Source organism: Rhizophagus irregularis, chromosome 14 (assembly GCF_026210795.1).
Source record: "Rhizophagus irregularis chromosome 14, complete sequence".
Classification (NCBI taxonomy): Eukaryota; Fungi; Glomeromycota; class Glomeromycetes; order Glomerales; family Glomeraceae; genus Rhizophagus; species Rhizophagus irregularis.
Window position 1 is genome coordinate 1,910,687 of NC_089442.1, and position 20,881 is coordinate 1,931,567.

The 20,881-nt window shown below is 23.9% G+C and overlaps 4 protein-coding genes across 5 annotated transcripts; 3 read left to right on the top strand and 1 right to left on the bottom strand.

Moving 5' to 3' along the window:
* Positions 1-1,145: 1,145 nt before the first annotated feature.
* Positions 1,146-2,414, bottom strand: OCT59_006101 (uncharacterized protein; the record flags this gene model as incomplete). 2 transcript variants are annotated; one of them, XM_066141036.1, is made up of 3 exons in its annotated part: positions 1,648-1,670; positions 1,736-2,322; positions 2,404-2,414. In XM_066141036.1, the coding sequence occupies 3 exons, from the start codon at positions 2,412-2,414 to the stop codon at positions 1,648-1,650; spliced, it is 621 nt and encodes a 206-aa protein (XP_065997868.1). The 2 variants fall into 2 exon arrangements, with proteins under 2 accessions (XP_025166424.2, XP_065997868.1); XM_025332846.2 differs by having other exon boundaries at positions 1,146-2,322.
* An 815-nt stretch (positions 2,415-3,229) lies between these two features.
* On the top strand, positions 3,230-3,751 carry OCT59_006102 (uncharacterized protein; the record flags this gene model as incomplete). The annotated part of the gene is made up of 1 exon (XM_066141037.1): positions 3,230-3,751. The coding sequence occupies one exon, from the start codon at positions 3,230-3,232 to the stop codon at positions 3,749-3,751; it is 522 nt and encodes a 173-aa protein (XP_065997869.1).
* Positions 3,752-9,581: 5,830 nt separating this feature from the next.
* OCT59_006103 (uncharacterized protein) lies at positions 9,582-10,651 on the top strand (the record flags this gene model as incomplete). Its single annotated transcript, XM_025328494.1, has 2 exons — positions 9,582-10,299; positions 10,425-10,651. The coding sequence occupies 2 exons, from the start codon at positions 9,582-9,584 to the stop codon at positions 10,649-10,651; spliced, it is 945 nt and encodes a 314-aa protein (XP_025166425.1).
* A 5,843-nt stretch (positions 10,652-16,494) lies between these two features.
* OCT59_006104 (uncharacterized protein) lies at positions 16,495-17,066 on the top strand (the record flags this gene model as incomplete). Its single annotated transcript, XM_066141038.1, has 2 exons — positions 16,495-16,966; positions 17,044-17,066. 2 exons carry the CDS (start codon positions 16,495-16,497, stop codon positions 17,064-17,066), a joined length of 495 nt encoding a protein of 164 aa, XP_065997870.1.
* Between the last annotated feature and the right edge of the window lie 3,815 nt (positions 17,067-20,881).

The following is a 20,881-nucleotide window of genomic DNA, read 5'->3' on the forward strand; positions in this document are numbered from 1 at the left end:
TATTATTAATTAAATATAAATGTTTTTTTAGTTTAAATTTCAATCGTTCAATCAAATTTCAGCTTTCATAATAATGATCTTATGTTTAAATTAATTAATATTAATTATTTACTTTATATTTATTTTATTTATCTGCAAGTTAATAAAATATTTACTGAATATCGATCACATGCACGAAAATATTTTTATATTAATTATTATAAACTGTGCAAATCTATTGATACCGTGCCTCGTAAATCGTATTACTTAATTCACACGCTAATTGCGTCATATCAACGCTTTTATATCTCATTAATTCCATTTCTAAATTATATTATATCACAGCCATTTTTTTTTTAAAAGCACAATGGTTTGTAACAATAGATTATTTAGACTTCATTTAAAATTTCCATTTTTTTTTGTTACTAGTATGAATATGATAAAATAATAAATAGCGCGAAATTCAATTCAAATAGCTAAAAAGCATTTTTTTTTTTTAAAAAAAAAATGTTTTATTTTTCCTATTTTTTTTTCTTTTGAGATGACGTACTCATTGAGATTATTTAAAATCTTGGAAGCCTAGGCTGGTTCTTTCACTTTTTTGGGTCATTGCGCCACACGATCTGTCCTGCGCCTTACATGTGACCACTGAATACTGAGTTTTCAATGAAACCATATACTGACATTAATTAAATTATTCCTGTTATACCTGTTGTGACATTTGTACGTGCGAAAAATTGGTAATCAGATCTCATCAAACCTCCGTTAGAGTTGGACGAAATTTACAAAGAATAAAAATCAAATTCGGCAAAATTCGGCAAAATTCGGCAAAAAAAAAATTTATTTATCTCATATTATAAATAATAAATACGTACAAAAAAAAAATGTGATATATGCTAACTTATATTTGCAAGTTCTGGTAATATCTGTGTAACTGTGTTTTTTATTCTAAATGGCAATTCATTTTTAAAAAAAAGAAAGGAGGAACTTACTTTCGAAAGTTTTTCATATCTTTTATTTTAACTTTTGAAGTATTATCGAAAATAATTATAATCACTCGTGAAAATATATTAAATGTGAAAATATATAATAGTGAAATTTAAATTTAAACATCAGTTATAATTACGTAAAAAATGCGTCCCGACTTCACGCTAACGAAAATATCTCTAATTTACTCTAAAGATTTCAATATCATCAACTTCAAATTTTATATCCCCACCATCAATAGCATTACCATCAATTAAACCATAATAACCACTAGGAGATATAGATAAATACTCATAATCCAATTCTAAATCACCGGCACCAAAGGTAATTACTATAGGACAATCATAAATTGCACATGATGGTACAGCTACACGATTAATGACCATATTTTGTGTATCATTCTTATCTTCAAATAAAAATATAAAACTTTCTGTAGAAAATAAATATTTATTTCTACTAATACATTTTGGCCATCCAATAGAATTATAACCACCAAATATTTCTTCCGAATGTTTAAGTTTAATTAAAATTAATATAGATCCTTGACCACTACATATATTTCTAATAATTTTAATACCATCCCTACTTTTACGATAAATAAGTTTAAAATTATTTAATATATCATTTTTATTAAGTATAACAATTGAATTATTTTTTCTATTAATCCAATTATTAATTATATTAAATTGGGTTGATTGTATAATCTTTGATTCAACTTTTAAAATGATTCTTTTTCTAGGTGAAAATGATGTAATTTTTGGTAATTTACCTTTATAATAAAATTCTTCTATTTCATCATTAATATTATAAGGTATGATCATCTTATAAGGTCTTACTTTATCAAAATAATCGGCTGGTGGAATTTTTGTAAATCGTATAAGTGGAATAAATTCATTCAAAGTTTTCTTTAATTCTTTTAATTCTTCATAATTCTTATTATTCCATTTAATTATATCTCCATTTTTACTTTTTAAACTTGGAGTTTGTTTAATACCCCATTTAATTAAATAATCCCAAGCGTCAATTTCTTCAATTTGTAAATCACTTCGTTCAAGTAAATCATAAAGAATATCTTTATCAAGTGATAAAAACTCCTTTGAAGTAATAAATGGTTTAGGGTCTAAACAAATTAATTCGAAACAATAATCTCTTAATTTCTCACATCTTACAAGTTTAAATACAGTATGAAGAACTTGAACCAAATTTTCATGAATCCAAATTGATCGTTCTCTAATTAAATAATCTTGAACATAATTAAATAATTCTTCAAGAAGTAACTCGTCAGTTGCGACTAAAAGTCCAAGAATATCTTCATCTAGATCATCTGTTAAGTCAAGTTCACCTGTATAAATATATCTATGTTATTTATTATAAAATAGAAATTAATTAACTTATATAAAAAGAATATTTTATGACACACGTTAGTAAAGTACTCACGTTAAAATCATATCGAAAATTATCGGAGTAATATTTGGTTTTTTGAATACAATCATACTATTCTCATTTGTAATCCATCCTTTTGAAAATGCTCCTTTAAAATATGAAGAACGAGCACGTAAAATTACTGAATGTGCATGAAATTCTTTTATATTTTCATTATCACCAACTTGAATAATAACATTATAATCATCAGCATCATATAATATTAAAGAAAGGTCTTTTGAAAGGTTAGAATGAAAATTTGAAACCATTTTTTTTAAATGTATTATAGAATTTTGGAATTTTGCGTGTATTTATTATTTATTTATTTGAGTTTACACGAAAGTATTTACTTAAAATAGATGACGTTAACAAATTTACCAAATGCTACTATACGACGCAGCATAATCAGTTAATCACTTGTATCATCATTAGAAGCATCATATTAGGTTAGATCGTGATCGTACTGGGAATACAAATTTTTTTTCGGGAAAAACTTTTCAAAATTATATTCTCTTACTTGATCTACTAGTATTAATTAGAATATGGAATAAATATGTACAAATTCTTTTTTTGATCCTTTGCGGGGTTTGCGGGGGGAAGGATTTGGATATTTAATAAAATTTGATTTTTTATTTGACCAACCAAATTGTAATTTTCTTGTGGCGCATAAATAATCACATGAATTAAAAAATTATTTTTCACCAAATTTGGTTTAGTGGTTTTTCCATAATAAATTCCGTCCTACATTTTGAAAATCTTTTTATTCCGCCGTAAACTCTTTTTTTTTTTTTTCCTTTAAAAATTCTTTAACTTTTTCTTTTTTTTTTTCTCATATTCAAAAATGTCAGACTCTCCCATTAAAACTCCACCACCATTTTCAACAATCATTTTAAATGAAAATGAATACAATAATGAAAATGAAAATATGACAGAAAATGAAAATGAAAATAAAACCGAAAATGAAAATGAAAATAACAAAGAAAATATGAGAACATCAACTTTTAAAATATCAAATCAAGCAATAACTCGTCGGTTTACATTATCAATTGAACAACCTACATGGTTAGAATTGGAATTAAAAGTTCGTGAAATATTTTCAATTCCATCTTCTGTATCTCCAGGTTTAACTTATATTGATGAAGGGGATGATAATATTACAATTTCTTCACAAATTGAACTTGAAGATTATTATAAACAAGTTAAATGTCATGAATATTCTGATAATAATATTATTTATAGATTTAGTTTGGTTATTTTTACTCCTTTAAGAGATTATGCTGATGATGAAAATGATAATGGTAATAATCCTCCTGGTTATGAAGAACATGAAGAACATAATGTTCGTGTTTGTCCAACTCAGTAAAAAAATCATATTTTTTTATAATTTTGTTAATTTTTAAAAAATTATTATTATTTTTTTTTATTTGGTAGAATTTTTTTTTTTTTTTTAAAGCGAAAATTAATTAATTTATTTCATATCTCAAATTTATATAAATCTTACAAGTTAATAGAAATACCCTAATAATTTATTATTTAAAGGTTCTTCAGATTCTTTTATAGGTCACTTACTGTATTTGTTTAATTGAAGAAAATAATAAAAGTTTTTTGTAATTTATAATTTGATACACCACATGAAGTTACGTCATAATATGTGTGATCCATTCTGTACAACATTCAATTTTTTTTATTTACTTCTAAATCACAATCTGATATCTTTTTTTTTATTCGAGTTGAACGAAAGACACAGTATTTTGAACATTTTTACTTCTACATCGTCTATTTAACATTTTCGTTAACGCATCACCCAAGACATTGGATTCTTTGATAGTTTCGAAGATCAGGAATGCTGATGCGATGGAAAAAGCAGTTCTCGAGCGCACCAAAACATGAAATCATTCTGATTGATAAAGAAAAGGGAAAAGTAATGTTAGCTTACAAGGTATGTTTGATTTGTTGTTCAATATTATTACCTAGAGAATAATAAGCGTCTGAAAATCTTGTCATTGAAATAGTAGGCGTTCTTGATGCCAGGCTGAAGCTGAAAAATGCTTCCATTTAAATGGTATCGCATCTCTACTAGATATTAAAACTACCACCAGATTCAATAAAAGTATTCACATGAACCCGTTGAGCAGTGAATTATTTTATTTCGCTTTAAGATGGAAAATTCAAATTTTTGCGTAAGAAATTCCTCGATGCTTTTTTGGAAAAAAGATTATTAAATTACCATGATACAGAGAATAAAGTAAGAGACGACGAGACGATTTATAGTTCAAGGAATAATGAAATATTTAAGTGACAATTATAAGGTATGTTTATTATTTAGAGTATCTTATGATTCTTATCATTTTCCTATTGATCTTCTTTTAAATAGAATTAATAGATTTTCAAGTTGAAGATAAGGTTAATTCAAATGTGATTTTACGTTTCTACATGTGAAATTTTTTATTGACAAATTAAGCTAATTTTGCAACAGGAGCGAATCAATCATTTTACTTAAAATTTGGGGCATATTTTCGTAACGACCTACATGGTGAGTTATTTTTGAAGAGAGTTTACATGTACTGTACAAAGTATTTTCTAACATATTTTCTGATCTGATGAAAATATTAGAGAATGGATTTGACGAATGGAAAAGACAGAATTTTACGATTCTTCTTTGTGATTATTCAATGACAATGTTAACTTGGCCAGAATTTTTAGTGAGTTTTGTCTTCTGATATATTAATTCATGGTGAGTGGTATAAATTTTGCGATTGAAGGATTGTTAATTGATAGAAATTTAAATTTTAAATAAAAACTTTTTTTTTTAGGTCATTGCCGAAATTATAATGGAAAAATGATTAATATTCATTGCTTAGATGTTTTGCTTGGTTATTGATTATTAACAAAATAACTTTCGCGTGTATGCCTCAACATAATGACAAGGATAAGTCTAAGGAAAAAGAATATTAAGCGTGTATTACAATAGTATAACATAATGAATCAACAGCAAATAATTGCAATAGTAATTTTTGTCGTTTTTAATATGGAGTGTTATTTATTACTCGGTTGCAATTTTCTCGCGTAGTTAGGAGTTTGGATTATCGATGGGAGATAATTGGCGCTGTTGTTAAATTATGGTAATTCCTGCTAACAGCGCTAAAAACGAAACAAAGGTCAAAAATATCGGTATGTATATTAATATATTGTTGATTATTAAATCTAATAATTTTTATACTAAATTCCACATTATAATATCTTAAGGGAATATTACAAGTTTTTACTTAATACCAACTTAACTAATTTACTATTAAGAAATAAGTCTTTCATACGAAGGAAAATGTTCTCTCTTATAAGGTATTTGCTGTTAATGTAATATTACATGCATGTAATTACTTTGATTTATCTTTATATTACTGTGATTAAGAAGATAATTTTGATTTTAATTATTAAATTACTTTAATTTAATACTTATTTTATGTTTAAAAATAATTGAATGCTGCAGGTACCATCTTTATATACTTTCCCAAAACGGTATATTTTTTAAGTCTCTTTAAAAGAATACTCATAAACTTCGAGATAACAAGATTCAAAAATATTTTCAAAGTCGGGACGAATTAATCCTCGTCACCCCAGCTACTTAAATTTTATGGTTTAACGAATTGGTCAGATACTTACAATTAAATAATTTATCAGATCTATAATTTCATCTCTGTGCGTATTATTAGATTTAGGGCTTTGATTTCTTTTAATATAATTGGCGTTTCTTATTTTTCTTTTAGTTGATTTTGAGTATTTGTCAATTGGGTGCTGTATATAGTATATCTGTTTCACATATCTGACTATTTTTATTTGATGATTCATTGATTCATCTTGTAAATTAGTTTTTTTGTGGGTACAAACTTTCGTTTCTTGTTTCAGATCTAGCTAACTGACTACAACAACCATGACAATGACGACAATGACATGATAAAGTCCATTTAGCAATGCACAAAAACTGCATAAATATATTATTATTATTAAAAAATGCGTAAACAAGTTCAATATAATATATCCATGAAAAACTAATTATATAATGATAAAATAAAAACTAATTAAATGACGAAAAATAAATTAAAAAAAAGTAACAAAGAAACGTCTTAAAATATTCTTTTCCACAATAAATACAATTTTAATACTATCCATTAAAATAAAGTAATATTAATAAATTTAATTTTAATCTGTATAAGAAATAGGGTTTAAATTTTGTGCGCGCCCGCGCATGTGCGTAAGAAGGTGAAATTCATCATATCATAATTATCACGTGATATTTATTATTCATCACGTAACTTCAATTTTTTTTGCGTTTGAATAAAAGCATGTAAAAAAAAGTTTTTTCTAATGACCATTTAAGCATGAACTTTTAAAGTTTTATTAACAAAAAGTTCCTTATTAAGGTGAAACTTTATCATTAGGAGTTCATAGATAAGCCGAAAATGCTTTAGAATTTAGCAAGATGGTTAGAATCAAGAGATGATGTCTTATAGGTTTCATATCCAGGACTTGAATCACATCCTTATCATAAAAATGCTAAAATATATGCGGAATGGATTTAGATGTATTTTGGCTTTTGGTGTTAAATGTGATGCTAATATTGGAGCCACATTCATTTGGTTCTGCAAGGTAAGAAGGTTAACCCAATTTATACATGAAAATTTTAAAATTATTATTATTATTTCTTTAGTCATTTGGCAAATGTGGAAGACGCAAAAACTCTCGTGATACATTCTGCTTCAACGACACATTAAAAAAATTAAAGAAATCAATTAATATTCTTAACTTTTGTTCACGTATTCTATTTTCACGTTCAGATAATAATAATATTATTTATCTTATATCTAGATAAAAGAACACTACTATTATTATAATTATTGTTTTTATTTAATGGGGAATTTGAGTCAAAAATATGAATTTATTAACATTTATAATAGGTAAAAAAAAAATAAAGATATTTTTGAATCATTATCTGTTATACACTGATAGTCTGATACACATTTATGCAAAATGATTTTCAAGTGTTAAACTATTACACTCTAGACATGTTTTACGATGTAATACCAATAAGGCCTTTAACCAATAATGTCATAGAACGTTAGAATATGCAAATATTTTTTGCATAGTATCTAGTAAGAGAACCTAAGCCTAATAATTTTAATAGAGATAAAATTATTTTCTTCTAGAAGGATGATTGCTCTTGTATAATTTACATAATTTTTGGAATATCATTAATATGCAAATAGCATGTAAGAACAAAAAAAAATATTTGAGATGGAAAAGGCCTACTTTTTTTTAATAAAAAAAAATTTACTATATTTGTGTTCATTGTAATGAGTTTTATAATAATTATCCCATAAAAGTAATTATACACCTCAATTTGTCGTACACAGACCTTATTTTATATACAAAAGAAAATAATTTTTTTTTTATTTTCCAGTTCGTTGATTTGTACTTTCCATCATTGCATAATATTGTTTAATTTTTTATGTGATTTTCTAAAACCTTTATCATTATCTCTCAATTTTTCAGCAAAAGAAAGTATACTATATAAGTTTACTGTGCCCATATGGGTGGGTGGTAGCATGCTAACACAATTGTTATGAAATGAAAAGAAATGACAGGTTAATGTAACATTAACATAACTAACTTTTTAATTAACATTTGTTAACTGCCAATCATATTAAAATAGAAAAGCTTGATATTAAATGTATTATGTAATTGGCAAATAAATGCTAAATATGAGGGATCATCATCTTAAAAGGAAATCACTCGAAACTAATCTTATGTTAAATGTAATAAATAAAAAATGATAATCACATGAAACTGGCAACGATTACTGCTGGCAAAATTATTTTTTTTAAAAAATCTCATCTGTAATTATTGCCATTTTGAATTACTGTAAGACAGTATAAATAGGAAAAATAAAATAAGAAAATAAATTTTCTTAAAACCCATAATAACAGTAAATTTTATAGCATTTTGAAACAGAAAAGATATGATAAAAACTTAGGTTATTACATAAAATTTTAAAAAGTTGTTTATATGCAAACTTGCTGAAGAATTAAAGTTTACTGCTCTGAAGATAATGTTTTTGTGTAATTTAAAAAATGGCGATAATTAGTTTTACCAATATTATAATTTACATATACAAGAAATTTGATTGTTTGATTATTATGACAAAACCAAAATTGCCTTTTTTGGAAACTTGAGTAACGTTATACAATCCCAAAAGGCAATTTTGTTTCTCATAAAAATCGAGAAAATGGGTTACACAAGATTCCAAAAAGGCAATTTCTATGTCGATCATTTAATTCCGGCCAAAATTAAAAAATCACGTGACGCCGGCGATAAATAGCAAACTCCTTGTTTAAAAGATAAAAATTTAGTTTTTTTTTTTTAAAAAAAAAAACTCTTCCCCTTTCCGTCAGATTTCATAGAAATCCGCAGTATACACAATTTTTTTAAAAAATATTTTTTAACCCTTTATGTTGGTATAAAAAGGAGTGAGAACCACTTGGTGGCCTCGACGGAAAGTACTCCTAATACACCCCGTTGCTTTTGGAACAGTTTTTTCATAACAGTATACCAAAATTTTTATAGTTATGTCATCTTCAAAGTCTTTACACATTTTACCTTCCCTTGAGAAAAAATATCCCCTTGACGTTTCTTTTTCAAAATTTCACGTGACTCGTCCTAATCGAGCTGGTTACAACAAGATTTATAAAATCAGAAGATCAAAAAGTTTCTTTTTTGAGCTTATCGATCAGCCTACAGACACCAATGAAATTCACCTTAAAATACACACAAATGATTATCACATGAAAAATACTCAAATCAGTTATCCTAACACAAGTAAACTCCCTAACAACAAATACCAAATTAGTGTTATGCTCACGCATTTTTTTTCTTTACAAAGAGTCTTACCCAGGCGTATTCAACAAAAATTTTTTACTTTTATCCGAGATAAATTAGTACAGCGCAAGGAGATGATCATGTCAAGTGCTTGTAAAATTGATTCTCGTAACACTAGCACAAAAAATTTTTTTAACTTCACCTACAAATGATATCGTTTTCACTTTGGAATATATATTCCTTGTTCTCATAATCATATCATTCCTGGATTTTCTGAATACACTCCTGCTAAAAGTATTTGTAAAGTACCGGCACCATTCATAATGTCTGACTTTAGAAGGGCTTGCGTTTTACATCAACCTTTATTCTTCAAAAATGATGTGTTTACACATATTAAAAACCCCAAAAAAGATTTAAATATTGATCATGAAAATATTTCAATAAACTCAAAGGCTTATCATGCTAATCTTTTATACACTCGATGGAATTCACATAGAACAAAACAAATTTATTCCCAAAGATTAGGAATTTCTTTCGACAAGATGATTCACGCTCGTGATCGTTACTCTATCACACATCTTAATAATAAACATATATATAGAAAAAAGCTTACCAACTTTTCAATTGAACGTAGTCACAACCCACGAGTGAGCAAGGCTCAAGAAATTCATTTTGATCGGGCTAAAAGACGTATTTTCCATAAGAAAGAACATAATCTACTCGATCTTGAACATCACAAAATTGCTACTGCACAAAGATATCGGTTTATGTTTACCAAATCACAATTTGTTCTTAGACTCATCAAACACCTTCTTTACAACCACGGTCTCCATCATAGAAATTATAAATTTTGGACCCCCTTTTTTGGACGCTCTGGTAAAAGGATTAGGACTACCACATTTGACGACACTTCATCACCTGTTCTTAATTCTACAGTGGCCCCGTACAACCTGATCCCTAATATGTTTATTCCCTACAAATACAGAAATATAATTCCTAAGGAACCACTTTACACAGATGAGGGTGTATACATAGTTCCAGGTTCTAGAGAGTGGTTTACTTATATGTACAATTTACACATTAACATACCCCCACCCTTATGAAAGCTTAACGCCGTGCTATACGACTCGAGAATGAGCGTATTGAAAGTAACAAAAAAACAAAAGAAGATGCTATACTTCATGGGACTTCATTTAATCGTGTTAATATACGAAAATATACAGCTTTTACGTTAACTAATGGTGACCATTTTCATTACGAGATGACAGAATTTAAAGACCAATATTTGGAATCTGATGATGATAATACCAAATCACGCATTGATATGCAAATGAATAATTTCTCCGCACAATTTAAAGATATCTTCAAAAGGCATATTGCCAACATCCCATGAAGGGATATCCTACCTTTGGGTGCGACAGAGGATACTTCCGATGACGCTAAAGAACTTGAATTAAGACCTAAAAAATGAAGGATTTCTTCGCTTACTAATCTTTATCCATTATTAGATAACAAAGAACGATTTAAACGAATGTGCTCCTCTCCTGCCTCTATGGACGACTTAATAGGAGTGGATCTTTATTGATTTTATAGTTTTATATTAGATTCTGAGTCAAAAATTTTTTTTACTTTCCAGTAGTTTAATTTCTACATCTAATTTTTGTTTATTATATCACACAATTTATATGTATACGCAAAAAACAATTTAGAATAGTGTGAATCATTCCAACTCTGACAGTATTTACGGTTGTCGACCTTTTTGGTCAAAAGAAAAATATGGAACTTCTTTTTTTATAGATGTTTGCTTTTTTTTATTTTTTTGGTTACCGGTCTGTCAATGTTTCTTTATTGGTAGTGGTAGAGGAACATTCTATATAACAAGTAGTAGGGTCCATTTTTAATGGATGATGGGATAAATGTTGGATAGTTTCTTTTAGCTAGTATGTCCACTTAGATATCCTTTCCGACCTCACATAAAATAAATAAATAAAAATTTAGTTTTTTAAAAAATTAATTAATAATCAACTATCATTAAAAAAGAAGATAAAAATCTGTGTATCTATTGATTCAATTCAGTATACTTATATGTAAATTTCCAATTAGATTTAAGAAGAAAAATATTTAATTGCTTTTTTATATAAAAAAAACAGTAGTCAAATAATATTAATAAAGAAGAAAAAAATTTAAAAAGAAAAAAAAATATATTAACATTAGTAATCAAAAATCAGGAATTCACAGCCTCTAGCATTATTTCTTATCCCACAATTTTTAACAAAAAAAAAAATATAAATATAAGTACCAGTTGACCGTATGGGTGGATGTCCCCCAGCATTACCCACAAATTTTCAACTATATATATAAAACTTAATTTTAGCCTGAATTGTCAAGCATTTATTTATTAAAATTTGAAAATATTTTTATAATTAAATAATTCATGATTTTTGGAGCAACATTTTGCTGATCACTAATTAAATTTGGAAAATTGCAGAAATTAGCCATTAGAAACATGATTTATTTATATTTGTAAAAAGGAGGTAGCTGAAATTCACATGTGATACTGTAATTACACACCTTAATTGGAGTGCTTTTTTTTATAACTTTATTTTGTTTCAAAATTTTAATAGTGAAAAGCATAGCATAGTGGACATGCTTTCATCACTTTGCTGATCATTCATCGATCATATAATACATCATGTCACATTAATTTTGAAGTTATGGTTAAAGCCATAAAATGCTTAGCCAAACTATACTAATGTTTTTTTTAGCAGTATAATTTATGAAAAATAAAAAAAATTATATTGTCAAAGTTAACCTTAAACCAAAATTTTCAACAATTAGATAACTGTTTAAAGAATTTTTTGATAAATTTAATATGCAGTAAATTTAAATGAATGTTAAACTGTCTATAAAATTATTATTATGTAGGATTTTCAACCAAAGTAATTAACAAAATTGTGATAAAGTAAAAATGAATGATAATCATTTCATTGGTGCTTAATAATTACCTAAGATGAAATGATTAATCAGTTACTGCGATTTTGTAATAATTGATCTACATTCCAGTTTGTTTGTCATATATGCAATGATGCAATGCTTGTACTTGTGATCAACGCTTTTGCACATAATGTATTTTGCATAAATATTATTACCATATTTATTCATACTAATAAAGGTGCTCAATAATAAAAAAAAAAAGAAAAGAAATAAAAATATTTACTTTATCCTTTTCCAGTTGGGAAGAATTTGAGAATTTTGATATAGTAATGGACCAACGTATTAAAGGTATATCAAACAAGCTGAAATATTAAGTTTTTATTTATAAACAATTCATGTTTAATATCTTACATAATCAACTAATTATATTCTTAATTTAAATAACTAGATTGTAAGTAATATATATAATTTACAGTAAATGCCTTTATATTATCTTTATATTTAACTAATTAATAATTAATAATACTACAGGGTGTAAGTTATATGATATCTATATTTGTATTATTTATATAATTTAAACTAACTAATGTTTTTATTTAAAAAATTATTTTGTAATTTATTTAGTTGGTAAGTCATAAGTTGTTTATTTAATTCATAATGTTACTTATTGTTATAATATTTACATATAATTTAAACTATTTAATTTCTTTATTTAAAAATTATTTTGTAATTTATTTAGTTGGTAAGTCATAAGTTGTTTGTTTAATTCTATTGTTACTTATTGTTATAATATTTACATATAATTTAAACTATCTAATTTCTTTATTTAAAAAATTATTTTGTAATTTATTTAGTTGGTAAGTCATAAGTTGTTTGTTTAATTCTATTGTTACTTATTGTTATAATATTTACATATAATTTAAACTATCTAATTTCTTTATTTAAAAAATTATTTTGTAATTTATTTAGTTGGTAAGTCATAAGTTGTTTGTTTAATTCTATTGTTACTTATTGTTATAATATTTACATATAATTTAAACTATCTAATTTCTTTATTTAAAAAATTATTTTGTAATTTATTTAGTTGGTAAGTCATAAGTTGTTTGTTTAATTCTATTATTACTTATTGTTATAATATTTACATATAATTTAAACTATCTAATTTCTTTATTTAAAAAAATTATTAAGTTATTTATTTAATTCTATTATTACTTATTGTTATAATATTTACATATAATTTAAACTATCTAATTTCTTTATTTAGGGAGTAAGTTATTTATTTAATTCTATTATTACTTATTGTTATAATATTTACATATAATTTAAACTAACTAATGTTTTTATTTAAAAAATTATTAAATAATATAGAGGTAAGTTATTTAGTATTTAATTCTATTATTACTTATTGTTATAATATTTACATATAATTTAAACTATCTAATTTCTTTATTTAAAAAATTATTTTGTAATTTATTTAGTTGGTAAGTCATAAGTTGTTTGTTTAATTCTATTATTACTTATTGTTATAATATTTACATATAATTTAAACTATCTAATTTCTTTATTTAAAAAATTATTAAATAATATAGTGTGTAAGTTATTTATTTAATTCTATTACTACTTATTGTTATAATATTTACATGTAATTTAAACTATCTAATTTCTTTATTTAAAAAATTATTAAATAATATAGGGGTAAGTTATTTAGTATTTAATTCTATTATTACTTATTGTTATAATATTTACATATAATTTAAACTATCTAATTTCTTTATTTAAAAAATTATTTCGTAGATTGTAAGTTATTTATTTAATTCTATTATTACTTATTGTTATAATATTTACATATAATTTAAACTATCTAATTTCTTTATTTAAAAAATTATTTTGTAATTTATTTAGTTAGTAAGTCATAAGTTGTTTGTTTAATTCTATTATTACTTATTGTTACTAATATTTACATATAATTTAAACTATCTAATTTCTTTATTTAAAAAATTATTAAATAATATAGTATTGTAAGTTATTTATTTAATTCTATTACTACTTATTGTTATAATATTTACATGTAATTTAAACTATCTAATTTCTTTATTTAAAGTATTAAATAATATAGGGGGTAAGTTATTTAGTATTTAATTCTATTATTACTTATTGTTATAATATTTACATATAATTTAAACTATCTAATTTCTTTATTTAAAAAATTATTTCGTAGATGGTAAGTTATTTATTTAATTCTATTATTACTTGTTGTTATAATATTTACATATAATTTAAACTATCTAATTTCTTTATTTAAAAAATTATTTTGTAATTTATTTAGTTGGTAAGTCATAAGTTGTTTGTTTAATTTTATTATTACTTATTGTTATAATATTTACATATAATTTAAACTATCTAATTTCTTTATTTAAAAAATTATTAAATAATATAGTGTGTAAGTTATTTATTTAATTCTATTACTACTTATTGTTATAATATTTACATATAATTTAAACTATCTAATTTCTTTATTTAAAAAATTATTAAATAATATAGGGGGTAAGTTATTTAGTATTTAATTCTATTATTACTTATTGTTATAATATTTACATATAATTTAAACTATCTAATTTCTTTATTTAAAAAATTATTTCGTAGATGGTAAGTTATTTATTTAATTCTATTATTACTTATTGTTATAATATTTACATATAATTTAAACTATCTAATTTCTTTATTTAAAAAATTATTAAATAATATAGTGTGTAAGTTATTTATTTAATTCTATTACTACTTATTGTTATAATATTTACATATAATTTAAACTATCTAATTTCTTTATTTAAAAAATTATTAAATAATATAGGGGGTAAGTTATTTAGTATTTAATTCTATTATTACTTATTGTCATAATATTTACATATAATTTAAACTATCTAATTTCTTTATTTAAAAAATTATTTCGTAGATGGTAAGTTATTTATTTAATTCTATTATTACTTATTGTTATAATATTTACATATAATTTAAACTATCTAATTTCTTTATTTAGGGAGTAGGTTATTTATTTAATTCTATTATTACTTATTGTTATAATATTTACATATAATTTAAACTATCTAATTTCTTTATTTAGGGAGTAAGTTATTTATTTAATTCTATTATTACTTATTGTTATAATATTTACATATAATTTAAACTATCTAATTTCTTTATTTAAAAAATTATTTTGTAATTTATTTAGTTGGTAAGTCATAAGTTGTTTATTTAATTCTATTATTACTTTTTGTTATAATATTTACATATAATTTAAACTATCTAATTTCTTTATTTAAAAAATTATTATGATCTAGCTTGTAAGTATCTCTATTGTTATATATTTATATAATATTTATTTGTTAATTAAATTCTTTTATTTAAAAAATTATCTATTACTTTAGTTGGTAAGTTGTAAATTATAGGTTATTATGTATTTATCCAAAAACTAAGACTTATATTACATTAAATTCCTATTTAAATTTTAGAGTAAGTAATAATTTATTTTAGTGTAAATTATAATACAATCTATAATAAAATTTTAATTATTTAAATTTATAGATTTGGAAAAAGTGGAAATACAATTATAGATGATTTTATTCTTGAAAAAAAATTAAGATGGATTCCTTATAACAAATTTAAAAATATTGAATATCTTAAAGAAGGAGGATTTGGTGCTATATACAAAGCTATTTGGTTAAATAATGATGGAAATGAAAGAAAAGTAATTCTTAAATGTCCCAAGAATTTAAATGAAAATTTAAATGAATTTTTGAAAGAAGTATGATAGATTGATAGTATATTATTTTTTTATTTTTATAATTTATATTAATAAATTATTATTAATTTTTGTAGTGGGACTATCATAGTAATTGTTTAAATTCATCAGATGATATTGTAAATTTTTATGGATTTACAAAAGATCCAGAGATTTCAAAATATATAGTAGTAATGGCTTATGCAAATAATGGTAATTTAAGAGAAAATTTAACAAGAATAGTCAAAAATAATTGGAATCAAAAATTATATATGTTGTACAGAATTATTACTGGACTAAATGATATACATAAAAAAAATCTTATTCATTGTGATTTTCATGATGGTAATATTTTAAATCATGATGAGAATATAATTTGTATTAGTGATTTAGGATTATGTCAACCTGTAAAATCGTTTTTGAAAAAGTATGATATTTATGGTGTTATACCATTTATGGCTCCTGAAATTTTAAGAGGCAAATCTTATACTCCAGCTAGTGATATATATAGTTTTTCTATGATTATGTGGGAATTTACATCTGGAGTACCACCATTTAATAATAGAGCACATGATATTCAACTTAGTTTAAGTATTTGTAAAGATGGTGAACGTCCTAAAATTATTGAAAATATACCACAATGTTATGTAGATTTAATGAAAAGATGTTGGAATGAAGATCCATTAAAAAGACCATCTTCTAAAGAAGTATTGGAAATTATTAAAAAATGGGTTATCTGTCCTGATGATGAAGAAGTTAATAATGAATTAAAAAGCAACATTATGGAATTTATAAATGCACCAATTGGGCAGTATAACAATCTTGTTACTCAATCTCATCCTAAAGCATTTTATACAAGTCGCTTACTTAATTTTACTAGTAAAAAATTGAATGAAATTATTGAAAGTGAAGATTCACAAGCTAGTATAGAAGCAAATGAAATGCTAGTAAGTGAAGATTTGAATGATTATATAATTAAGGATTTGGGGTCATTAGGTATGTATTATGATATATAAAAAATTAATCTTGCAAATTATTTATGTGAAATTAATTTTATTTAATATTTAACTTAGATACTAAAACAGATGAAAATTAACTAGTCATTATTTGTTTTTAAAAAAAATTTATAGTTTTTTTTAAGTGATATTTGATATTATACATTTAAAGAAATTGTTCTTTATTTTATTCTTTTTAGATTTATCTAAACATTAAGACTAGAGTAGTAAAATATTTTATAAGTTTCTTAGTTTGTAATTTAAATAATTCCTTTTTTTCTTTTTTTATTATACTTATAATTATTTAAACACTAAGACTAGAGTAGTAAAATATTTTACAATTTTCTTAGGTTGTTATTTAAATAAATCTTTTTTTTATAACTTTTTTCAATTATGAGATATAAATTATTAAAATAATAATATAAAACCATTTCCAATAATAATGTATATGCCAACAGCCTAACACTAGCCATTTGATTTGTTTGATCACATGTTTGTACATAGCTCTGCATAACTCTGGCCAAACCTGTCTGGAAAATGGCCTTCTATCAATTTTGTTTTACAGACAATTCTATGAAAATGACAGCAAATTCTTCTTCACAAGCCTTTTTCTTAATTCTCCAAAAAAGCAATTATTCTTTACAAAAACTTTTAAAATTGAAACTAAATATTAACCATATCAAAAATATATCATGAAACTTTAATCAATATTCGGTCATGAAATTGTAAAAATGTATTATTAAAATCTTATCGAATTTGTAAATAAATTGTAAAATTGTGTTTTGAATTCATAAATAAATAGTAAAATATTATTAAATATTTAGTAAATTGTTTGATTTCTATAGAATAAATAAAAATATATACAGTATATATATATAATAATATCTATTATTCATTTATTCTACTAATAACAACTAGCAACATGTCAAAAACCAAAAATTGTTATTAAAAAAAAAACAATTATAAGCAAATGCTAAATATCACAAAATTTAAACCAACCTATATGAAATAGAAAAATATAAGCCAAGAAGTATTCTTACATTCTTTCCTTTCATTTTGAAATGGTGAAGTTTTAGGAAATAAATAGCCCTATAAAAAAATATACATACTGTTATCATACGGTATAACCGTTTTTTGCGATCAGTATCTTTACAGTATGAATAATGTATTATTATCGTATTACACATATGGTATATATTCGGTATTCTGCACACCGTATCATACATATTGTATTAATGCACATATGTTTAACGTGAAAATTATACTGACATAAAGAATGATATCCCGGTGTGAACCGTACGTTTCCCACTGTTGATTAATTTGCGAACAGCACGATATCCCAGTGTGAACCATACGTTTCCCACTGTTGATTAATTTGCGAACAGCATGATATCCCGGTGTGAACCATACGTTTCCCACTTTGATTAATTTGCGAACAGCACGATATCCCAGTGTGCACCGTACGTTTCCCACTTTGATTAATTTGCAAACAGCATGATATCCCGGTGTGCACTGTACGTTTCCCACTTTGATTAATTTGCGAACAGCACGATATCCCAGTGTGAACCGTACGTTTCCTACTTTGATTAATTTGCAAACAGCACGATATCCCAGTGTGAACCGTACATTTCCTACTTTGATTAATTTGCGAACAGCATGATATCCCAGCAATCCGTATGTTTACATATTAAAAATATACCATTAGTACACGTATTTACATAGAATGTTTTTATTTTATTAATAATATAATGTATAAATAAATATAACAGATAATTTATTATTTAAATTGATATGCAATTAATAATTTGTGTAATTAAAATCTAATAAAAGAATACTTCTATTATAGTAATAAAATTATTATAATTAAATATAGAGAAAATAAAAAAAAAGAAAGAATTAGTAGTTATAAAAGAAGAAGTGATAAAAAGAGATACAATTAGTAGTGATAAAAAGAAGAAAAATTAGCAGTAATAAAAAAAAAGGATACAATTAGTAACGATGAAAGAAAGATACAATTAGTAGTAATAAAAGGAAGAAAAAATTATTAGTGATAAAAAGAAGATACAATTAATAGCGATAGAAGAAAAATTAGTAGTGATAAAAAAAAGATATAATTAGTAACAATAGAAGAAAGATACATTTAGTAGTAATAAAAAGAAGAAAAATTATTAGTGATAAAAAGAAGATACAATTAGTAGCGATAGAAGAAAAATTAGTAGTGATAAAAAAAAGATATAATTAGTAACAATAGAAGAAAGATACAATTAGTAGTGGTAAAAAGAAGAAAAATTAGTAGCAATGAAAGAAAGATATAATTAGTAGTGATAAAAAGAAGAAAAATTAATAGTGATAAAAAGAAGAAAATTAGTAATGATAAAAAATTAGTAGCGATAAAAGAAAGATACAATTAGTAGCGATGAAAGAAAGATACAATTAGTAGCGATGAAAGAAAGATACAATTAGTAATGATAAAAAAAAAAGATACAATTAGTAGCGATACAATTAATAGCAATAAAGACCGAAAATAAAAGTAACTGTACCTATTTTATTAAATTATAAATAATCTATTTTAGAAAAGTTCAAAAAGACAAGATAAAAAATTAGTAATAAAGAATAATACAATTAATTATATTTAAGTTTAAAAAAATATTACTTCATAAACGTTAAATATTTTCTTTTTGTGAAATGTATTTCTTTCTATATCTATTAGGCAACCTTTTATTTGGTATTGTTTAAAATTTTCTTCTATAAAAAAATGAAATAAATAAATAAGTGCAATATTTGAGATAATACTTCGAGTAAAAAGCAAAATAAAGAATAAAGAGTAAAAGAGAAACAGTTTGTATTTTTCCCAATTTATATCATTCGCGTGCATGCAAAAACAAACAAATGATCGGCATCCATGTGATAATTATCCAATCATAATCTATGAATGAAAGCGATTAAATCACATGATATATATATATCCGGATTTATGCCGATATTGTAGATATGAATTTTTGTAAGATATAATAATATATTCGAAATTGCATTACAACATCTATTAATCTATTATGGTATAGATTTAATTTTATTCAAAATAATAAAATTTGTTCATTATAATGCCAAACAGTCAAGTCGCGAGCGATTAGATTGATAGTTCGGTTGTTAAAATCTGAAAATAGTTGAGCTCCACATATAAAAAGAAGAAATTAATAACGAAAAAACAAGAATCCGGAGACTATTAGAGATACCAACCAATAAATTGAAATCACGATTTCAAGAAAAATTCTCGCGAATTTTTCTTGATATTGCTTATTTTAAAGTTTAAAAGACTGACTAATAAATAAATTAAAATCACGATTTCAAGAAAAATTCTTGCGAATTTTTCTTGATACTGCTTATTTTTAAATTTTAAATAAATTGAAATTACGATTTTTTAAGAAAAATTCTCGCGAATTTTTCTTGATGCTGCTTATTTTAAAGTTTAAAGACCGATTAGTAAACTGAAATCACGATTTCAAGAAAAATTCTTGTGAATTTTTCTTGATACCGCTTATTTTTAAAGTTTAAATAAATTGAAATCACGATTTTTTAAGAAAAATTCGCGAACTAAAATCCCAATTTCAAGAAAAATTCTCGCGAATTTTTCTTGATACTTCTCATTTTAAAGTTTAAGTAAATTGAAATCCCGATAAGAAAAATTCTCACGAATTTTCTTAAGGTTCAAAAGCCAATTAAATATAAAAATTACTATTATTATTTATTTCAGTTCATTAATAATTTTTTTTATAAAAATGAGTTGTTTATTACAAACATATTTAACTATTTACTTTTTATTTTTTATTTTTTTATTATCTTTTTTATTGGCCGTCACTGTCCTTTTGCGTAATGTTATTTACCTTTTATTTTTTTCATTATCTTTTTTTATTGGCCC